This window comes from Phocoena sinus, chromosome 1, assembly GCF_008692025.1.
Source record: "Phocoena sinus isolate mPhoSin1 chromosome 1, mPhoSin1.pri, whole genome shotgun sequence".
NCBI classification, from domain to species: domain Eukaryota; kingdom Metazoa; phylum Chordata; class Mammalia; order Artiodactyla; family Phocoenidae; genus Phocoena; species Phocoena sinus.
The window spans coordinates 112,803,721-112,821,694 of record NC_045763.1 but is presented as its reverse complement, the minus strand read 5'-3'; the positions used below and the strand labels follow the sequence as shown (position 1 = coordinate 112,821,694).

The 17,974-nt window shown below is 54.1% G+C and overlaps 2 protein-coding genes across 6 annotated transcripts; both read left to right on the top strand.

The window, feature by feature from the left end:
* Positions 1-3,259: 3,259 nt before the first annotated feature.
* On the top strand, positions 3,260-7,439 carry SLC39A1 (solute carrier family 39 member 1). 2 transcript variants are annotated; one of them, XM_032639656.1, is made up of 4 exons: positions 3,260-3,414; positions 4,139-4,357; positions 4,517-4,647; positions 5,786-7,435. In XM_032639656.1, the coding sequence occupies exons 2-4, from the start codon at positions 4,171-4,173 to the stop codon at positions 6,440-6,442; spliced, it is 975 nt and encodes a 324-aa protein (XP_032495547.1). In that variant the 5' UTR covers positions 3,260-3,414; positions 4,139-4,170; the 3' UTR covers positions 6,443-7,435. The 2 variants fall into 2 exon arrangements, with proteins under 2 accessions (XP_032495547.1, XP_032495555.1); XM_032639664.1 differs by lacking the exon at positions 3,260-3,414 and adding an exon at positions 3,463-3,875 and having other exon boundaries at positions 5,786-7,439.
* Positions 7,440-7,931: 492 nt separating this feature from the next.
* On the top strand, positions 7,932-17,576 carry CRTC2 (CREB regulated transcription coactivator 2). 4 transcript variants are annotated; one of them, XM_032639610.1, is made up of 14 exons: positions 7,932-8,209; positions 10,967-11,068; positions 11,144-11,260; positions 11,822-11,883; positions 12,499-12,567; positions 12,738-12,841; positions 12,942-12,971; positions 13,143-13,207; positions 13,309-13,358; positions 13,489-13,733; positions 14,096-14,502; positions 15,818-16,087; positions 16,607-16,793; positions 16,925-17,572. In XM_032639610.1, the coding sequence occupies exons 1-14, from the start codon at positions 8,057-8,059 to the stop codon at positions 17,143-17,145; spliced, it is 2,082 nt and encodes a 693-aa protein (XP_032495501.1). In that variant the 5' UTR covers positions 7,932-8,056; the 3' UTR covers positions 17,146-17,572. The 4 variants fall into 4 exon arrangements, with proteins under 4 accessions (XP_032495501.1, XP_032495503.1, XP_032495498.1 ...); XM_032639607.1 differs by having other exon boundaries at positions 7,940-8,209; positions 12,918-12,971; positions 16,925-17,576; XM_032639612.1 differs by lacking the exon at positions 12,499-12,567 and having other exon boundaries at positions 7,939-8,209; positions 12,918-12,971; positions 16,925-17,576.
* The last annotated feature ends 398 nt before the right edge of the window (positions 17,577-17,974 follow it).

Genomic DNA, 17,974 nt, shown 5'->3' with positions numbered 1-17,974 from the left:
AAAATATGGGTTGATCCAGAGTTCAAACTGGTATTCGTCCCGTGAAAATTTAAATGGGCTGAGGGTGAAGACAAGAACAGGATCTAATATTTATTGAGTAACTGATATATGGTCAGGTATTTTCATGTTACTCATATAATTCTCATAACAACTCACAGCTGGCAGAAAGAAGTTAAGTAACTTTCTCAAGATTACTCTTGTTGACTGAAAAACATTGTACAACCCAAAAGTTGAAAATTTTGTTTCATTTGTCAGTCTTTCTGAGGACTTCAAGCCTGGGAGGCAGCCTCTCAGACGGCTCTAAGGGACTGCTCCAAAGAGGTAAGGGAGGAACCAGGATATACAGGAGTTTTTGCAACAAAGACCAGGTATTAGGAACATCAAAGGATTATTATTAATTAAAGAAAACCAGATATCTCAAGTTAATGAAGTTAGTACTCTATGTATGGGAAAATGTAAGAGCTTGGGCTCACTGAAATTATTCCTTTGATTTACACCTTAGCTCTCTAGGGCCAGTTTCCTGTTCTATCCCATCCCAAGTCCCTCAGGGTGCACCTTTGGAGGTGGCTGCAGTGGCTGAGGGCCTGGCAGCAGGGCAGCCCATTCCTATCCATCCTGAGTTCTCTCTGGGCTTACCAGGCGCCTGTAGTGGCTTGATGGCTGCAACATCCTTTGTTTACTCATATGGCAGGCAACATTTTCCATTCACACTTTTTAAGTAGCTGAACCAAGATTTGGAGGCCTGAGCCCATATTCTTTGTACTATACGAAGCTACCTTGCTGGGGCTTTCTCACATTTTCCCACTCTGGCTTTCCTGCTCATCTCCCCGCATCTTGCTCAAGTAGTGAGGAGACAAAGCAGGCTTCCTAGATTCATGCAGAGCTCTAAGGAAAGCAGAGCTGTCCTTGCTGAGATCTTTCCTAGAGGAAGTTTTCAAAGGGCTTCCTGCAGGCTGCATGTGTAGAGATGATTAAGTGGAAGATATACAGTCGTCCCTGCTTATCCGTGGGGGATAGGTTCCAAGATCCCCCTCGGACACCAAAGTCCCAAATGTTCAAGTCCCTTAAGTAAAATGATGTAGTACAGGCAGCCCTCTGTATTCGCGGTAGCAGTTCCTCATCTGTGAATAGGGAGGGCTGACTGCTCTCAGCCTCTGTTAGAACTGGATGGAACCTCTGGCATCATCTGCTAGTCTAACTTCCCTCTTCCACCTGATTTATCAAGCTCCTGAGAGGGAAAATGACTTGCCTAAGATCACACATCAAATTAAGGTAGAGCTGGGACTAGAACCCAAGTGTCCTGACTCCCAGTCCATGATTCCTTGTTAATTTACTAATTAACAGTAATCTTGAAAGCATAATTTGTGACAGACAAACCAGTGCATGCATATTATTCCCTTGAATAATCTGGAGTTTTCCCTAATAGTAATTTTTATCTTTTTTATTTTAAAATATTTATTTTGGCTGAGCTGGGTCATAGTTGCGGCACATGGGATCTTTGCTGGGTCATGTGGGCTTATAGTTGTGGCATGTGGGCTTCTTAGTTGCGATATACGGACTTTTCTTTAAAATTAATAATTTATTTTTGGCTGTGTTGGGTCTTCGTTTCTGTGCGAGGGCTTTCTCTAGTTGCAGTGAGCGGGGGCTACTCTTCATCGCGGTGTGCGGGCCTCTCAGTCGCGGCCTCTCTTGTTGCGGAGTACAAGCTCCAGACGCACAGGCTCAGTAGTTGTGGCTCACAGGCCTAGTTGCTCCGCGGCACGTGGGATCTTCCCAGACCAGGGCTCGAACCCATGTCCCCTGCATTGGCAGGCAGATTCTCAACCACTGCGCCACCAGGGAAGCCCCGGACTTTTTTTTTTTACTTTGTCTGTGTCGGGCCTTAGTTGTGGCAGGCGGGATCTTTTGTTGTGGCGCATGGGCTTCTCTAGTTGCAGCGTGTGGGCTCCAGAGCGTGTCGGCTCAGTAGTTGTGGCACGTGGGCTTAGTTGCCCCGCAGCATGTGGGATCTTAGTTCCCCAACCAGGGATCGAACCTGGGCTCCCTGTATTGGGAATGTGGAGTCTTACCCACTGGACCACCAGGGAAGTCCCAGTAATTTTGATCTTTTAATGAAGAGCTTGCAACAGCAACGATACTTTCATTAAGTGACAGGACACCAATACCACATTTCACTTACATCCTGATCTTAGAATCCTGTATGATTCTTTTCTCCTAGACCCCCTCCACCAAGAAGTCCTGATATTCCCTTTTCTTAAGGAAGTTGCTGGCCTGCATTTCCAGAGTCTTCTCAGAGGCATCACCATGTCCCTTCTTTAGGTGAGGCCTTTTCACATTTGCAAAAAAAAAAATAGACTGACCTCCCTTTATTTTCCTCCTTTGCACCCTACCCTCCCATGAAACTAGAAGAGGATTCGGATAGCACAGTGATGTGGGCCAAGAGTATCCAGGCTAAGGAAGCAGTGAAGGTCCAGAGTCGAAAATACCTTGGTTCATTCAAAGAACAGAAAACAGAAAGGAGGCCCACAGGGCTGGAGGGAGAGAAGTTGGAGAGTTCCAGATGAGATTGGAGAGAACCCTGGCCAGATGCCTCGAGGCACGGTAAGGGTGATAAGCTGGAGTGTGCCGAGAGAAGCTCCTCACTGAGTGGGGTTTCAGCAACCTCTGAGAAGGGTCCCACCACTTTTTTACCCACTTGCAGGCAGAAGGCTGCAGAGAAGTCAGCTCCGGTCATTGGTAGTTCAAGAAGGGTTGATTTTCAAGAAATACTCTCACTTTGCTATTCCCCTTTTCCAATTCTTCCTTGTCCTTTTTCTTCCTTGTGGGTGCTGGCGAGGGAGTCAAGCAAGAAAGTCAGTCCAGAGAAGGGAATGCTTTCCCTTTGGTGCCCAGGTGCCCAGAAGGGGATCTTAGAATCTTCTAAGAGAGATAAGAAGACTTCGGCCCAAGACCAGGCAGATATCCTCAGAGATGTGGGAGGCGGAAGACTTGGGAATGCGGGGGTTGGGTATGGCGCACCAGCCTTGACCGCGGGGTTTCTAGCTTCCTCTTTTAGAATCTTCAAAGGATCGGAAGCCTTCGTTGACCGGCCACGATCACCGGTCAGACCTCCACCACAGCGTCCCAGGCCCTCAGCCCCTCAGGCCCTCAGCCCCTAGGTGCTCTCCGAATTCCTTTCCCTTGCCCCGCCCCGGTTGTCTTGGGCTCAGCCGGGCTCCGGCTGCTGGTCTCTGATTGCTCCTAGATCACGTCACTCCCAGTCTGGCCCCGCCCTCTGGGCACTGTCATTGGCCACTGGGGGGGGGGGTCGGTACGCCGCGGCTGCGGGGGGAGGGGTAAACGATGGGTAGGGGGCGGGAATTCCCGACTGGAGGCCGGAACAGAGCGGGTGCCTTGTAGTGAGACCCTCGAGAGGTGAGTGCGGGATCCCAGAGAGCGGGATCTGGGTCGGCCGCCCAGGCTTCTCGGGGCCTACGAGCCGGAGTCTGGGCTCTCACGTTCTTCTTCAGCTTCCCGGCACGCTGGCGGCCTCAGACCCCGCCTCCCGGAGCCCGGACTTCCAGACACCGCCCTCAGTTGTTGGGTCAGCCCGTCCCAGGACCCCAGACGCCTAGGGCCCCTCTTTGGTCGTTTGGCCCGACATCCCAGCCTGTGGCCTGAAACGGTCGCTCTCTGCTCTCGGGGGGATGGCGCTGGGGAAATGGGAGCGGGAGAGCACCCCAGCTCTCCCTGTTCAGGTGGTCCACGAAGCTACCCATGACATCTCTCCCTGAACCCTCTTCGCTTCATCCATTCCTTCCTGGAAAGGAAGCTTGACCTCTCCTTTGCTTAGAGGACCCCAGCTCTCTAGTTTTCTGGGAGCTCCGCGTGAAAGGGTAATGAGATATCCACACAGTCCTCATGCCTCAGTTTCCCCCTTGCTAGGTCCCTGAATGAGTCACTTGAAAAAGTCACTTGAAAGGGATAAAGTCTGAGGGGAAAGAGGGATATTCCCAGTACAGGAGTGGATGAGTCACACTGGGATAGGGAAGGTCAGAGTGGCTGGGGTGAGGGAGCTGCGTTCTGCTGACCAGACTTCCCCTTTCCTTGGCCCCATATTTCCCTTGTGACCACTCCCCCACTCACCCTGTCTTCCTAGGTCTGAGAGTCATTGGAGCTACCACAGCCACCATGGGGCCCTGGGGAGAGCCAGAGCTCCTGGTGTGGCGCCCCGAGGCAGCAGCCTCGGCGCCCCCAGTGCCCAAGGGACTGGAGGTGAAGTTGGGGGCCCTGGTGCTGTTGCTGGTGCTCACTCTCATCTGCAGTCTAGTGCCCATCTGCGTGCTGCGCCGGCCCGGCGCCAGCCCTGAAGCCTCAGGTAAGCCTCTCCTTTTCCCTGCTGCCATGGACGCTTGGAGGAGGGAAGGCTCTGAGGCTAAGGAAGGTGACCTAAGAGGGGACGGCAAGAGTGTCTATTGCTTAGGTTGGGTAGTGGGGCTCATTTGCTCATTCCCTTCTATGCTCCACTCCTGCCCAGCCTCCCGCCAAAAAGCCCTGAGTCTTGTAAGCTGCTTTGCCGGTGGTGTCTTTCTGGCCACATGTCTCCTGGACCTGCTGCCTGACTACCTGGCTGCCATAGATGAGGCCCTGGCGGCCCTTCATGTGACGGTGAGCCCCGGTCATCTGCATGTGACCCTGTGTATGTGGTGTTCAATCACATACCTCTAGGGGCGGTGGTTTGTATGGATCTGTCCATGTGTCACTCCACGACTGTATGGAAGGCTCTTGGCTTGTGACCCCATGAGCTGTGATTTTTAGTCATAGAGCATGACTCTTTCTATAGGTTCTCACCTCCTCAGTCCCTACGTGACCCCTACGTGCCCTTTGTGACAGTGTGAGGAACCCTATTACCAGGTGTGTGACCTATCTGTAAGGTTTCTCTAGTTTCAGCCTCCAGGAAATTAATAGCCCTCCAAGAATCATCTTCACCCTTCACCCTTTCCTGAAGGGCTGGAGATAGAGGTCCCTACAGGCCTGGGACAGGTAGGAGGCAATTTCCAGGGACCCGGTGTTGCTGACTAAAAGGCTACATAACTCAAGGAAGTAGGAATGTGGGGAAGATTAAGTCCAAGGCATAGGACAGTCGTATTGGAAAAACTGAGACAGTTGGAGGAAGTGAGGAAGTAACACTGAATGTAACTGTTTGTCTGTGACTGAGTGACTTGTGTCTCTGTGTGACTGTGTGTAAGCCTGATTGCCCCATGACAGTATGTGGCTCTGTGTGTGAGCATTTGGGAAAGTGGGCCAATGTGTGGCCTACATGTGACACTTTGTGTCCATCTACCTCAGTGACTTTCAGCTGGGGGTGGTTTTGCCCACCCCTGTCATCCTCCCACCCTCACCCCCCACCTCCCTAGAAAACATTCGATAATGTCTGGAGACTTTTTGGTTGTCCCAACTCAGGGAGGGAGGGCTTGCTAACTGGCATCTAATGGGTATAGGCTAGGGATGCTGCTAAACATCCTACAGTGCACAGGACAGCCCTCTACATCAAAGAATTATCCAGTCCAAAATGTTAATAGTACTAAAGTTGAGAAACCATGATCTACATGTAACACTGGGAGTGACACCATAATCTGTATGGTGTCTGTGGCACCAAGTGACTATATTTTTGTGTAACTGAGAGTGGCTCTGTGTGTGGGAACCCAGGTCTGTGTAACTGGGACTCCACTAAACGCTGCATCTGACTCTTCCTCCCCATTCTTGGCCTGTCTCCTGAAGTCCACACTGTCCCCTTTGCCCACAGCTCCAGTTCCCCCTACAAGAGTTCATCCTGGCCATGGGCTTCTTCCTGGTCCTGGTGATGGAGCAGATCACAATGGCTTACAAGGAACAGTCGGGGCCACCACCTCGAGAGGAGATGAGGGCTTTGCTGGGAACAGCGAATGGTGGGCTGCAGCACTGGAATGACAGACCAGAGGTCCCACAGGCAGGTGGAGCCCCGGCAGCCCCCTCAGCCCTGCGTGCCTGTGTACTGGTCTTCTCCCTGGCCCTGCATTCAGTGTTTGAGGGACTGGCAGTGGGGCTGCAGCGAGACCGGGCTCGGGCCATGGAGTTGTGCCTGGCTTTGCTGCTCCACAAGGGTATCCTGGCAGTCAGCTTATCCCTGCGGCTGCTGCAGAGCCACCTGCGAGCACAGGTGGTGGCTGGCTGTGGGATCCTCTTCTCATGCATGACACCCCTGGGCATTGGACTGGGTGCAGCTCTGGCAGAGTCAGCAGGGCCACTGCACCAGCTGGCTCAGTCTGTGCTGGAGGGCATGGCGGCTGGCACCTTTCTCTATATCACCTTCCTGGAAATCCTGCCCCAGGAGCTGGCCACTTCTGAGCAGAGAATCCTCAAGGTCATTCTGCTCCTAGGAGGCTTTGCCCTGCTCACTGGCCTGCTCTTTATCCAAGTCTAGGGGGCTCCAAGATACGCACGGGAGGTTGGGTATCACGTGCCCTTGACCTTCCTCCCCCTCTCCCAGTGTGTGGGGAATAGGAAGGAGTGGGGAAGGGAGGTACTGAGGACCAAAGAGTTCTCTGGGAGGTAAGGATGGAGCCTTTGGCACTATTTGGCCAATGAGAGGGAAGTGGGCAGACAAGAGCCTGGCCCCCAGGCCCAAGGGACAAAAGATGGTCAAGTCACTAGAGACATGATCAAGGGACATTAGTATTGGGGAAGACACTGAGTGCTGGTATCAGGGATCAGACACTACATATAGGGACAAGCTGATAGTTGGGAGGCCGGAGGTGGGTACCCAGCTGCTGTGGGATAGAGGTATAGAGAGGGCATAGGCCCAGAGTCAGCAGTCCTGTTGGTTCTAGCCCATTTCAGCCCTCTGTCACTTGGAGTGGACCCCTCCAACTTTTCTTAGCTCCTACTTTCATATCTATCTTCCTCTTCCCTTCTCCCAGGGGACTAGTGCCAAATGGCATCTTCCTGCCAGTTTTGGTACCTTCTCTGGCTTCTCCAGCCCTGGTCACTCCTGTATTTTTAAAGTGCCAAATAAATCCCCTCCCACTTTCTCAAAGCACAAGTGATGGCACTGAGCCCTGCCCAGCACCTCAGTGGAAGGGGTCTGCTTGCTCTTTGTTTTGGTCCCAGATTGTGGGGTGGGACAGAAATGTTTGCTGAGGTGGGGTGGGGGGCAGGTTGGCAGAGCTACCGTCCCCCACTACTGCTGTACCCTAGGAATACTGAAAAAGGACATGGTGCCCCGTGCCTAGATGATAAACAGTGAGATGCCAAAACTTTTTTATACCAGAGGATCCCAAGGGGGAAGGGGAAGGCTCGCCCCCAGGGTTATTTTTTGGGGCGGGAGGGCTGTGCATAGGGCCATATATTCTAGAATCTATTTTACTAACTGACCTGTTTTGGGACATGTTACCCAAATAAAACAAGTTTCTACACATCTGTACGGTATCTGATTCATTTGTCTTGGGAAAGGGGTGGGCACATGGCAAGTCTGAGAGGGCCTGACTCCCAGATGTTTAGGGCTGTTTGAATATCTCTGATCTCACTGTTTACATTCAGGCCCCTCTAGTTCCCTTCCCTGGAGATGACCGAATTTTTCCTCTTGTCTCTTCCTGCTTCCTTCCCTGTCTCCACCCCTTCCCTGTCTCCACCCCTTCCCTTTCCTCCCTTTTCCTTTCCTCTCTTTAATCCCTCGCCCCTTCGCGTTTGTAGGCTCGGGACCAATGCAGAACTACTCTTCCCAGTTTGCCCCGCGCAGGGAGGAGCCGAGAGGGAGGAGCAAAGTCCCCAGTTCCCGGAGTCAACAGGGCAGCTGGGAAATGGTGTCCGTTTCCTCTCCCGTATTGCGTGACTGCGGCTGCGAAGGAGTCACGTAAACAAACTATAATTCCCGGCGGTCCCCGCGCGCAGCAGGTCAGGGCTAGGCTGGGGCCGGGTTCGCGGTGCTTGCTGAGGCGGCGGCGGCGGCGGCGGCTACGGCTGGAAGAGCCGGGCCGGGGCCCGCGGCGCAGGCCGTGGCTTGTATTGGGAGGGTGGCGGGGAGGGACGGGGGAGGAAGATGGCGACGTCGGGGGCGAACGGGCCCGGCTCGGCCACGGCCTCAGCTTCCAATCCGCGCAAGTTTAGTGAGAAGATCGCGCTGCAGAAGCAGCGTCAGGCCGAGGAGACGGCGGCCTTCGAGGAGGTGATGATGGACATCGGCTCCACCCGGGTGAGGGGCCGCGCCGGCAAGCGGGAGCGGAGCAGAGCACTTCTCGAACGGGGAGCCGAGAGGCGGGGCGGGGGCGGGAGCCGCAGCGAAAGAGGCGGAACGCGGCCGGGGTAGCGGGCGCCTCCGTCTGGGAGGCACGGGTGGAGGGCCGGGGGGCAGGAAGACGGGTTTTGCGGGAGGAGATCGAAACTCCAGATAGGCTGGAGGGTTTGGGAACGAATGGGAACTGAGAAAGTGAGGCAGGAGTGGACAGAGAGAGGAGATGGTCCCCGAAGCCCGGCGGAGGTAGGAGGTGGGTGGTCCTTGTGCATCTCTGATTGAGTTCTCTCAGGGACTCTGCTGAAGCATCTTCTATGTTGGGTTATGGGGTTGGGGGATGGCCTGCTTGCCCTAGTCTGGCTCTTTTCAGTTGGTGATCTCCTCTCATCTGGTCCCTCTGCCCTGTTGTGCTACTCTTGGCAGTTAGTATCTCCGGGAAAGGGCCCCTTGAGTGGTTTGAACGGCAGCGCTGGGTATAGTGGGGCAGGAAGTCCCCTCCTGCGTCCCGTCCTTTTGCTTCCTTTTTCAAATACTTCTTGTGGTTTCCTGACGTGAATGAAGGTGAGGTCCATTGCTCACAGGCTGGTGGTATTTTGCCCTGGCCGCCTTGGAGGAGAGAGAAGGCTTTGGATCTTGAAAGGGGGTAACCAGTTGGCTATAGGTTATGTGGAACCTGATGGTTAGCTGAACTTTCTAGAGAGATGACTGTTTTGTGGGTCAGTTATGGGGTGCCTTGGAGGGTCTTCTGTGTGTAGGGAATATTCATTCCTGGGAAGTTCCAGAAAGAAGGAATCCTGGCGGCGTTGCTTCTGAAGCTCCCTGATCTTGGTTTCTTGCTTCCCAGGGCTGGATGTCAGAGAGAGAGAGGGGTGGGAGTTTGCCCAGCTGGTATGCAGTCCTAATTTAGGGACATATTATTCTCAAAACAGCAGGTGAGGTTATTGCAGTGATCCCTTATGGCAGGGAGCTAGAAGGAATTTAAGGGGTGATGGATGGCCGAACATAAATACCACATTTCAAAGTTCTTTCTGCTCGTCTGACTGCCTTTGATTGAACCTGCCTATGACTGTAACTCCGGTTGTATTTTTGTGTGTGTCTCCCTTGACTCTGTTAGTCTTTTTTGTGTTTTTTACTCTTTTGAGTCTCTAGAGACCATGTGTCCTAGTTTTTGGGAGTCAGAACAGAGAAAGTTAGGTGGGGAAGCAAATCGTGTGTGTGTGTGTATGTGTGTGTGTGTATGTGTGTGTGTGTGTGTGTGTGTGTGTGTGCATAACCCCCTCTAACTGCCGTGAGGACCATGATCTAACTGTGGACTGTCCCCCCTTTAGAAGCTTTTGATCAAAGTGGGGACAGAGGCAGGAAGGTGGGCCAGAGGCTGACCTCCATCTGACAACAGAGGAATGGTGGGATCTTAGGGCACCTTTCTCTATAGAGAGGTGGTGCCTTGGTCTGTCAAAAGGTCCCCTCCACTCACCTTGCCCCTGTTGGGTAACTTTTCTTCTGCACATAAAAAAATCTAGTGGGCATACATGTCCAGGGCCTGGGGACCCAAGAGTCTAAAGCTAGGGATTAGAGACCTGGAGCTCAGCCTGTTATCTGGCCAGCTGGGAGGTCTCATTTGAGGCAGATGTGGCCTTTGGGGCCTATACTCCTGGAAGCTGGGGTTATCATGTATATTAGTAGCAGTCTTGAAGTGGCCCAAAGGTCAGCATAGTGCCCGCTAAACTCACTGGACTGACCTCTTGGAACAGAAAGTCAATTCTGTTGTTGGCCTATGCACAACGGTGTGACCCCTGGAAGCTCTTAGAATCTTAACCACTCATCAGCTGCCCTGAGTCTCCTTATTTGGCTGGGGTGGCAGTAGCTGAGTCTTAGAAGTAGGTGCTCACCTCTCACAGAGGGACATGAGACCTTTAGGCAGACTAAAACCATGCCAGGCTGAGGGTTGTGGTGTCTTACTCCGGTGCCAGACGTATCTCCTCAAAGTGAGGATGAGGCCAAGGAGACAGCTCTGGACCAGGCTGGAGTGGGCTACTGCTTTTCTCACCCCCATTCTCCAGGCTCCCCTACCAATTCAGGGGCTTTAGGACTATGTAGAAGAATGCTTCTTTGTTTTGGCACTGTTTTTCCAGTTAGAAGAGCCATCATTCCTTAGTTGTTCTAGTTTGGGAGGTACAGGCTCTGTGTAGCCTTCCTGAGACTGGGCAAATGGCAGAGCCCAGGAGCTTGTGCCTGCCCTCCAGAGTGAGGAGGAAAGGGGCTGGCAGCTATGGCTCTATGGCATCCACCTGTGGCCCTTCCCTTGTCTTCCAGTTAGTCCTGGACACATCTGGAAGGGAAAGCAGAGGTGCCTAATAGGCACCCTTCCCCAGGAGTTAACCCATGTGACTAGCCTAGGGGCTCCTGGCAACCTGTCAGGGACTCTGTTTAGACTGATGCCGACTAGGACAGGCCCTGAGCAGAGTATCAGGCTCCACCTGGCAGGGTGATGCCAGGCATTAGTGATAGCATTGATGGGGGCAGCCTGAGGAAGAGCTAGGGCAGATTGTTTGCACCAGGTCTCAGTGGACCTTCTCCCCAGTACTGGCTTTTCTTCTGGCAGATCTCTTAAAAGCAGCAGCAATAGTAGCATGTCCTGGAGACAGGGATGGCAAGGATGGCCACAGGAACAGTGCTCAGGACCCTCCCTGACATTCCCATTTGTCCTCCATGTCTCAGTTACAGGCCCAAAAACTGCGACTGGCATACACAAGGAGCTCCCATTATGGTGGCTCTCTGCCCAACGTGAACCAGATTGGCTGTGGCCTGGCTGAGTTCCAGGTGAGTGGACACCAGCTGGGGGAGCACAGGCTCTCACGCACCTCCCTCTGTTGACTTGCCTGTCTCTTTTGGCAGAGCCCCCTCCACTCCCCTTTGGATTCATCCCGGAGCACTCGGCACCACGGGCTGGTGGAACGGGTGCAGCGAGATCCCCGAAGAATGGTGTCCCCACTTCGCCGCTACCCCCGCCACATATCCTTCACTGAGGGGCTGCGGAGTCTGGAGGGCAGTGGGGTGGGGTTCCTCGGAAACTCATGGTAGGAAAAGGGACCTGAAGTGTTGTCCAGTGCCATCCGGCGGGAGCTCTCCTTTACCCAGGTTCCCTGAAAAGTGACATTTGGTGCGTGTTTCAGCACTGGCTGCTGTGACAGGGAGCTGCGCCTCCTGAGACTGTGTCCTCCATCTCTGACCGTCCTCACTTCAGCTTGCTCTTGGCTGCTAGAGGCAGGGCTCCCTGATATGTCTCATGCTACAGGGATTTTGCTTCCCTCCTGCTCACATTTCTGTTCATAGCTTTCAGTCTCAGAGACCTCCACAGACCTGTCTCCCCCAAACCCTGCCTAGATATTCACCTATATTTTCCAGCTCCTTTTTCTCTTCCATTCTTTGCCCCTATTGTTGCCCCTTGTAGAGGAGAAGAAAGGTGTTTGTTTCCTGAAACAACTCGTCTGCTGCCTTCTGTTATTTTTCTCTCATCTGGTCTCTCTCCCGTCCACCCCCTCCTCACTTTTTCCCTTAACTGGTGCTTTTCACATTGACAGCTCTCCCTATAGTCCTGCCTACTTATCTCCTCCCCCGGAGTCCAGCTGGCGGAGGTCAGTGTCCAGGGCGGGCAGGATCTCCTGCCCACTCTCTGACTTGTCTCTGGCGGGAGCTGGGGTTGGGTTTGGGCCTGCTGGGCCAGGCTTTCAGCAGTACCTCCTCTCGTAATGGCAGGTCTGGGAGGGGTGGGGGTAGGTGGAGTAGGTGGGTCAGAGTCCAGTCTTGGCCATGTTGACACGTGTGGCCAAGCCTCCCAGCCCAGCCAGAGCAGGACTAATGGCAGCTGGGGTGTGTGTGGGGGGAGGGGAGAATGGTAGGGTGGCAGGTGAAAATGGCTGCCTCCTGTCAAGAGTGGGTGCCAGGTTCTGGCATTCAGATTTCTGAACCCTTCCCCTGTCCATCTCATCCCTAAGACTTACACCCAGCACAGTTGCCGGGCTCCAAGATTCCTATTCAGCTTGTCCTGGCCGAGAGGAGTTATTTCCAGATCTCCTAGGTTGTTTGGGGAGAAGGTTCACGGATCACAGATATCAGCAGAACCAGAAAGAAAGAGGCATGATGATCCTGGGTGCCCAGCCCTCTTGGCTGCCCCACAGTTTCCAACCCCCATGCCTGCCCTCTGGTCCATTGCTAGCCTTCCTCCTCATCACTTTGTTTTTCCATCCCAGGACAATGCCCTGGGGCAATTTCTCTGCAGAGAAGGGGCAGTTGTTTCGACTACCATCTGCACTTAACAGGTGATGGCCCTTGCCTTCTTTAGGCCACATCTCTTCTTATCTGTAGTTTCTGGGGCCCTGCTCTCTCACCCCACCCTGTCCCAGCCCAGCTAGTGTTTTCCCCTACTGAGCAGGGCATGAGGACCAGGAAGACTGTCACAGGTGGCAGCTCATCTCTTTTCCCCCCACAGGACAAGCTCTGACTCTGCCCTTCACACAAGTGTGATGAACCCCAGCCCTCAGGACACTTATCCAGGCCCTGCACCCCCCAGCGTCCTGCCCAGCCGCCGTGGAGGTAAGTGGCCATGTCCCAGGGGAGGGAGTAGCCGTGGAGCTTTTGTTTGAAGCAGGTAGGCAAGTGGGCACTGCAGCCAGCTCCGCCGTATCCTTTGCAGGTTTTCTGGATGGCGAAATGGACTCCAAAGGTATGTGTTCCTCACCGCATTTGATATGTGCGGGTACTGAATGCCAGAGAATCTCTGGGCTGGTGTTGGGAGCTTTGTTCAGGGCCAGGGGGTGGGAGCCCTTCCACTTGCGTCTGCTTCCTGTCCTGCCTTCTTCTTCAACCCTCTCATCACCAGTCTTTCTCTTTCAAGTCCCTGCTATTGAGGAGAACTTGCCAGATGACAAGCATTTGCTGAAACCATGGGATGCTAAGAAGGTAGGCGTGGCCCACTGTCCCTCTTCTTTCCATGGGACGGGTCTTCAGGGTCCTCCACTGAGCTCTGTCCTCATTTGCCACCTTCTTCCTTCTTTCCTCAGCTGTCCTCATCTTCCTCCCGACCTCGGTCCTGTGAAGTCCCTGGAATTAAGTACGTATCTCTCTGAGGTCAGCTGAGCGGGTGGAGGAGGGAAGCAAAGGGAAATGTGGAGGGCTGATGTCTGCCCTTCCCTGACCACTGCCCCCCATCCCCATTTACATCTTTTCCTCTCCTTCCCCAGCATCTTTCCATCTCCTGACCAGCCTGCCACTGTGCCTGTCCTCCCACCTGCCATGAACACGGGAGGCTCTCTACCTGACCTCACCAACCTGCACTTTCCCCCACCGCTGCCCACCCCCCTGGACCCAGAGGAGACAGTCTACCCCAGCCTGAGTGGGGGCAACAGTACCTCCAATTTGACCCACACCATGACCCACCTGGGCATCAGCGGGGGCCTGGGCCTGGGCCCAGGCTATGATGCACCAGGTGAGTGGCTATCTTGGCTGTGTGTCCCTGGGGTGCTGTCTAGCTGGAGGGACGAAGGGGTGGGAGGCTCGAGCACCTTGGGATTCTCCTGTGACTGCCCACACCAGCCCTTCACCTGTATACCCCAGGATCCCCTCACAGCAGTTTTCTGCCAGTGAGAACTGGTAGCTGTGGCTTTTCCTAGAAAGAAGATGGAGAGCAACCCCCAAGCGGGCAATGCCATCCTGACTGTCAGGGACAGAGTAGGGAGGACATTGTGTTGCCACTTCCATAGTCTGGCCACTGCTACCCATTCTGGGCAGAAAGGGGCCCAGTTCCCATCAGTAATGTTGGCATCTCTGGTTTTTTGTCTGTGCCTACAGGACTTCATTCACCTCTCAGCCACCCATCCTTGCAGTCTTCCCTAAGCAATCCCAACCTCCAGGCTTCCCTGAGCAGTCCTCAGCCCCAGCTCCAGGGCTCCCACAGTCACCCCTCACTGCCTGCCTCCTCCTTGGCCCGCCATGCACTGTCCACCACCTCCCTGGGTCACCCCTCACTCAGCGCCCCTGCCCTCTCCTCCTCCTCTTCCTCCTCTTCTGCTTCATCTCCGGTGCTGGGTGCCCCCCCTTACCCAGCTTCTACCCCTGGGGCCTCTCCCCGCCACCGCCGTGTGCCCCTCAGTCCCCTGAGTTTGCCCGCGGGCCCAGCCGACGCCAGAAGGTCCCAACAGCAACTGCCCAAACAGTTTTCGCCAACAATGTCACCCACCTTGTCTTCCATCACTCAGGTATGCGTGGCTGCCTTCCCTATATGTCTGTCTCCCTTCCCTTCCTTCTCCTGCCAAGTTCTCTCCCTCCCACCCTGCTTTCCTCAAATACCTCTTCTTCTTAACTCCTGTACTCCTGCTGTCATCCATCCCCTTGCATTCCTCTGTCCTCTGCCTGCCCCACTCTTATCCACCTTGTTTCCTCTTGGCTTAAGAATGCAAACCCTGGGGTTAAGTTTTCTGATTTCAAGTCCTGGCCCCACCTCTTACTAGCAGTCTCCTTGGACAGTTATTTAACTTCTTTGAGCCTCAGCATCCTCATCTGTAAAACCAGGACAGCAATGTAAGAATCAAAGGAAATCACATACGGAAAGTACACAGCACCATGCCTAGCCCAGGTGCATGCTTGACAAATGATAGCTTGTCCTTTCCCTTTTCTCTCTTTTTTGTTCCTATCCTTCTTTCCTTGTCTGTCTTTTTTCTCCTGCATCCATCCTGTCCCATCCGCTCTCCCATCTCCTCTCCTTCTTTCATAGATTTCACAGAGTCAGAGACTGTCAGAGGATGGAGCCCAGTCCCTTCATCTTACAGATGAGGAGGCTGGGGCCCAGAAGGGAAGTGACTTGTCCAAGTTTACACAGCATGTTAGGGAAGAGTTGGGACCATTACTAAAAATTCTTGGTTTAGGGTTTTTTCCTCAGTGTTAACATTCTTAGCTCTTCCCTCCCTCCCTATACTTCTACCCTTTTCTGTTCTCTCTGCTCCTCTTCTTTCACCCTAATGCTCTTCTTCCCCTCTCCTCTCCCCTACTTTCCCTTTCTTTCTCTGTTGTTCTTCCCTGGAATGTGTGTTCTATGTTCCATCTTTATGCAGGTCCCCTTTTCTGTAGGAAAGACTGAGGTCAGGCCAGCAAGGGCTCTCTGGGAACTTGGACTAAAAGCCTAGCTTCCCTCCTTTCTCCCTCCTTCCTCTCACAGTCCCTCTGGCCTCTTCAAGCCTTTAGAACAGCCATTCTCAAGGTCACTGTTGTGTGATCAGTCCCTTGTGAGGTGTGTCACAAGTAGTTGATTACTAACAGTAGTTAAAGTACCAAGGTTTAGGAATAGTTGACTCCTGGAGTAGATTCAAAATTATCCTTGTGTTAACCTCTCTCAGTCACTTTCATCCTGAGATGCATTTTTGAGAGTAGTTGCACCCCAGCAATGCCCAATGGAACGCTTTTGGGTTTGTGTTGACAATGGCCGCAGCTTAAAAGGGTGGGAAGCCCTGACAAAGAGCTCCTCTCAGGGGGCACATTGAGGGGTAAGCTTCCCCCTTTCTCCTTGCTTTTCTTCAGGGCGTCGCCCTGGACACCAGTAAGCTGCCCAGTGACCAGCGGCTGCCTCCATACCCGTACAGTCCCCCAAGTTTGGTTCTGCCCACCCAGCCACCCACCCCAAAGCCTCTGCAGCAGCCAGGGCTGCCCTCTCAGGCCTGCTCAGTGCAGCCCTCCGGTGGGCAGCCCCCAGGCAGGCAGCTGCACTATGGGACACTGTACCCACCCAGCCCCAGTGGGCATGGGCAACAGTCTTACCACCGGCCGATGAGTGACTTCAGCCTGGGGAACGTGAGTACCCGGGTCCCTAGCTCAGAAGCAGGGGAGGGGCTGGGAGTGGGCCAAAAGAGCCTGAGTGGTATCGAGGGGGGCATTTTGAACTGGGAGATCTAGGTGGGGGAGAGCCTTCTTACCTGCCCCCAGGTAACACAGTACCGCCAACTTGGGGCTCCTCTCTTCCTGCATTTGACCCCGACTCCTGCCCCTCTCCCCCAGCTACCTCCGTGCAGCTTGCTCTTTGATGACTACTGCTTTGACCCGTTGTCTTCCTGGCACGCGCATGCTCTGTCCCAGTAGGTACGGTGCCCACACCTACTTTGGGCCCCGTGCTCACTTCTGTCGCTGTGCTTGTGGCCATCTCCCGCTGTCTCTGCTTTTGTTCCCATGGTGGAGGTGGGAAGCGGGGTGGGGTAGGGGGAGGTGTATGAATATCACTGGGCAAAGAGGATATGTTAGCAGAGCTAGGCAAAGGCAGGCAGGACCACCCTGTTCTGAAGCCTACTTTCTCAAAGCCTGTCTGTGTGTCCATAGCTGGAGCAGTTCAGCATGGAGAACCCATCAACCAGCCTGGCGCTGGATCCCCCTGGCTTTTCCGAAGGGCCTGGATTTTTAGGCGGTGAGGGGCCAGTGAGTGGCCCCCAGGACCCCCATGCCCTCAACCACCAGAACTTAACCCACTGTTCCCGCCATGGCTCAGGGCCTAACATCATCCTCACAGGTAAGAGGTGTGGGTGGTGATGGGGGATGGAAGCAGGGCGTGATACATTTGGTGGCACAGCAGGAGACTGAGGGGTTCTTGGGAGAGTTCGCAAGACGTGGGGTCCTCACTCATCTCTTCTGCCCACACAGGAGACCCTTCCCCCGGTTTCTCTAAGGAGATTTCAGTGGCCCTGGCTGGAGTGCCTGGTTTTGAGGTGTCAGCAGCTGGGCTGGAGCTGGGGCTGGGGCTGGAGGAGGAGCTGCGCATGGAGCCTCTGGGCCTGGAGGGGCTCAACATGCTGAGCGACCCCTGTGCCCTGCTGCCTGACCCTGCTGTGGAGGACTCGTTCCGCAGTGACCGGCTGCAGTGAGGGCACCTCATCGACATCCCTCTTCTCGGCCCTGTCCCCCATCACTGTCCCTTTCCTCCCTTCCCCCTGGCCAGTAGAGACTTCACTCTCTGCCCCCAGATCCTCTTTCTAACATGAACGGAGGATCCCAAGAATGAGAAAAGGCAAGGGGTTTGTCCAGGTGGCCCCTGAATTCTGCACAAGGGATGGGGCTTGGGGGAGCTCAAGGGAGGGCCTAAAGCACTTGTAACTTTGAACCGTCTGTCTGGAGGTCAGAGCCTGTTGGAAAGCAGGGGGTAGAGGGGAGCCCTGGAGGCAGGGCTTGTCCGGATGCCTAGGGGTGGGCAGTGCCAGCCCCTCCTCACCACTCTTCCCCTTGCAATGGAGGAGAGAGCCAGAGTGGATATTATTTTTTATTAAATATATTATGTTAATAAAAAAATCATATCAAATCCTTGGTGTCGTTGGCTACTGTTTGGGATGCAGGTCAGGATCGAGGGAGTTCTTGGGGCACGGGCCCTCTCATCTGTCTAGGGCCTTGCTGCAGCATCAGGGGACAGGGGCTGTAGCTGGCCAGACAAGTTACTGCTCTTTCTCAACCCTGAGGGCCTGGCAGTGAGTCAGGAGATGAAGAGGTGACTGCTGGCTGAGCTCTCGGCTCTGGATTTTTCTGGTAGAATGATCCCAGTTTTCCTGGGGGTAGCTGGCCTCAGTGCTAAGGCTCCTAAGGAGAGAGGATTTAAAAACTACTGACGCCAGGTAGGTCTCAGGTTGGCTCCCTCTTCTTTATTGCCCTTTAAGCCCAGAGGACCTGGAAGTTAGCTGTGACACCTGGCCAGCCTCTGACCCC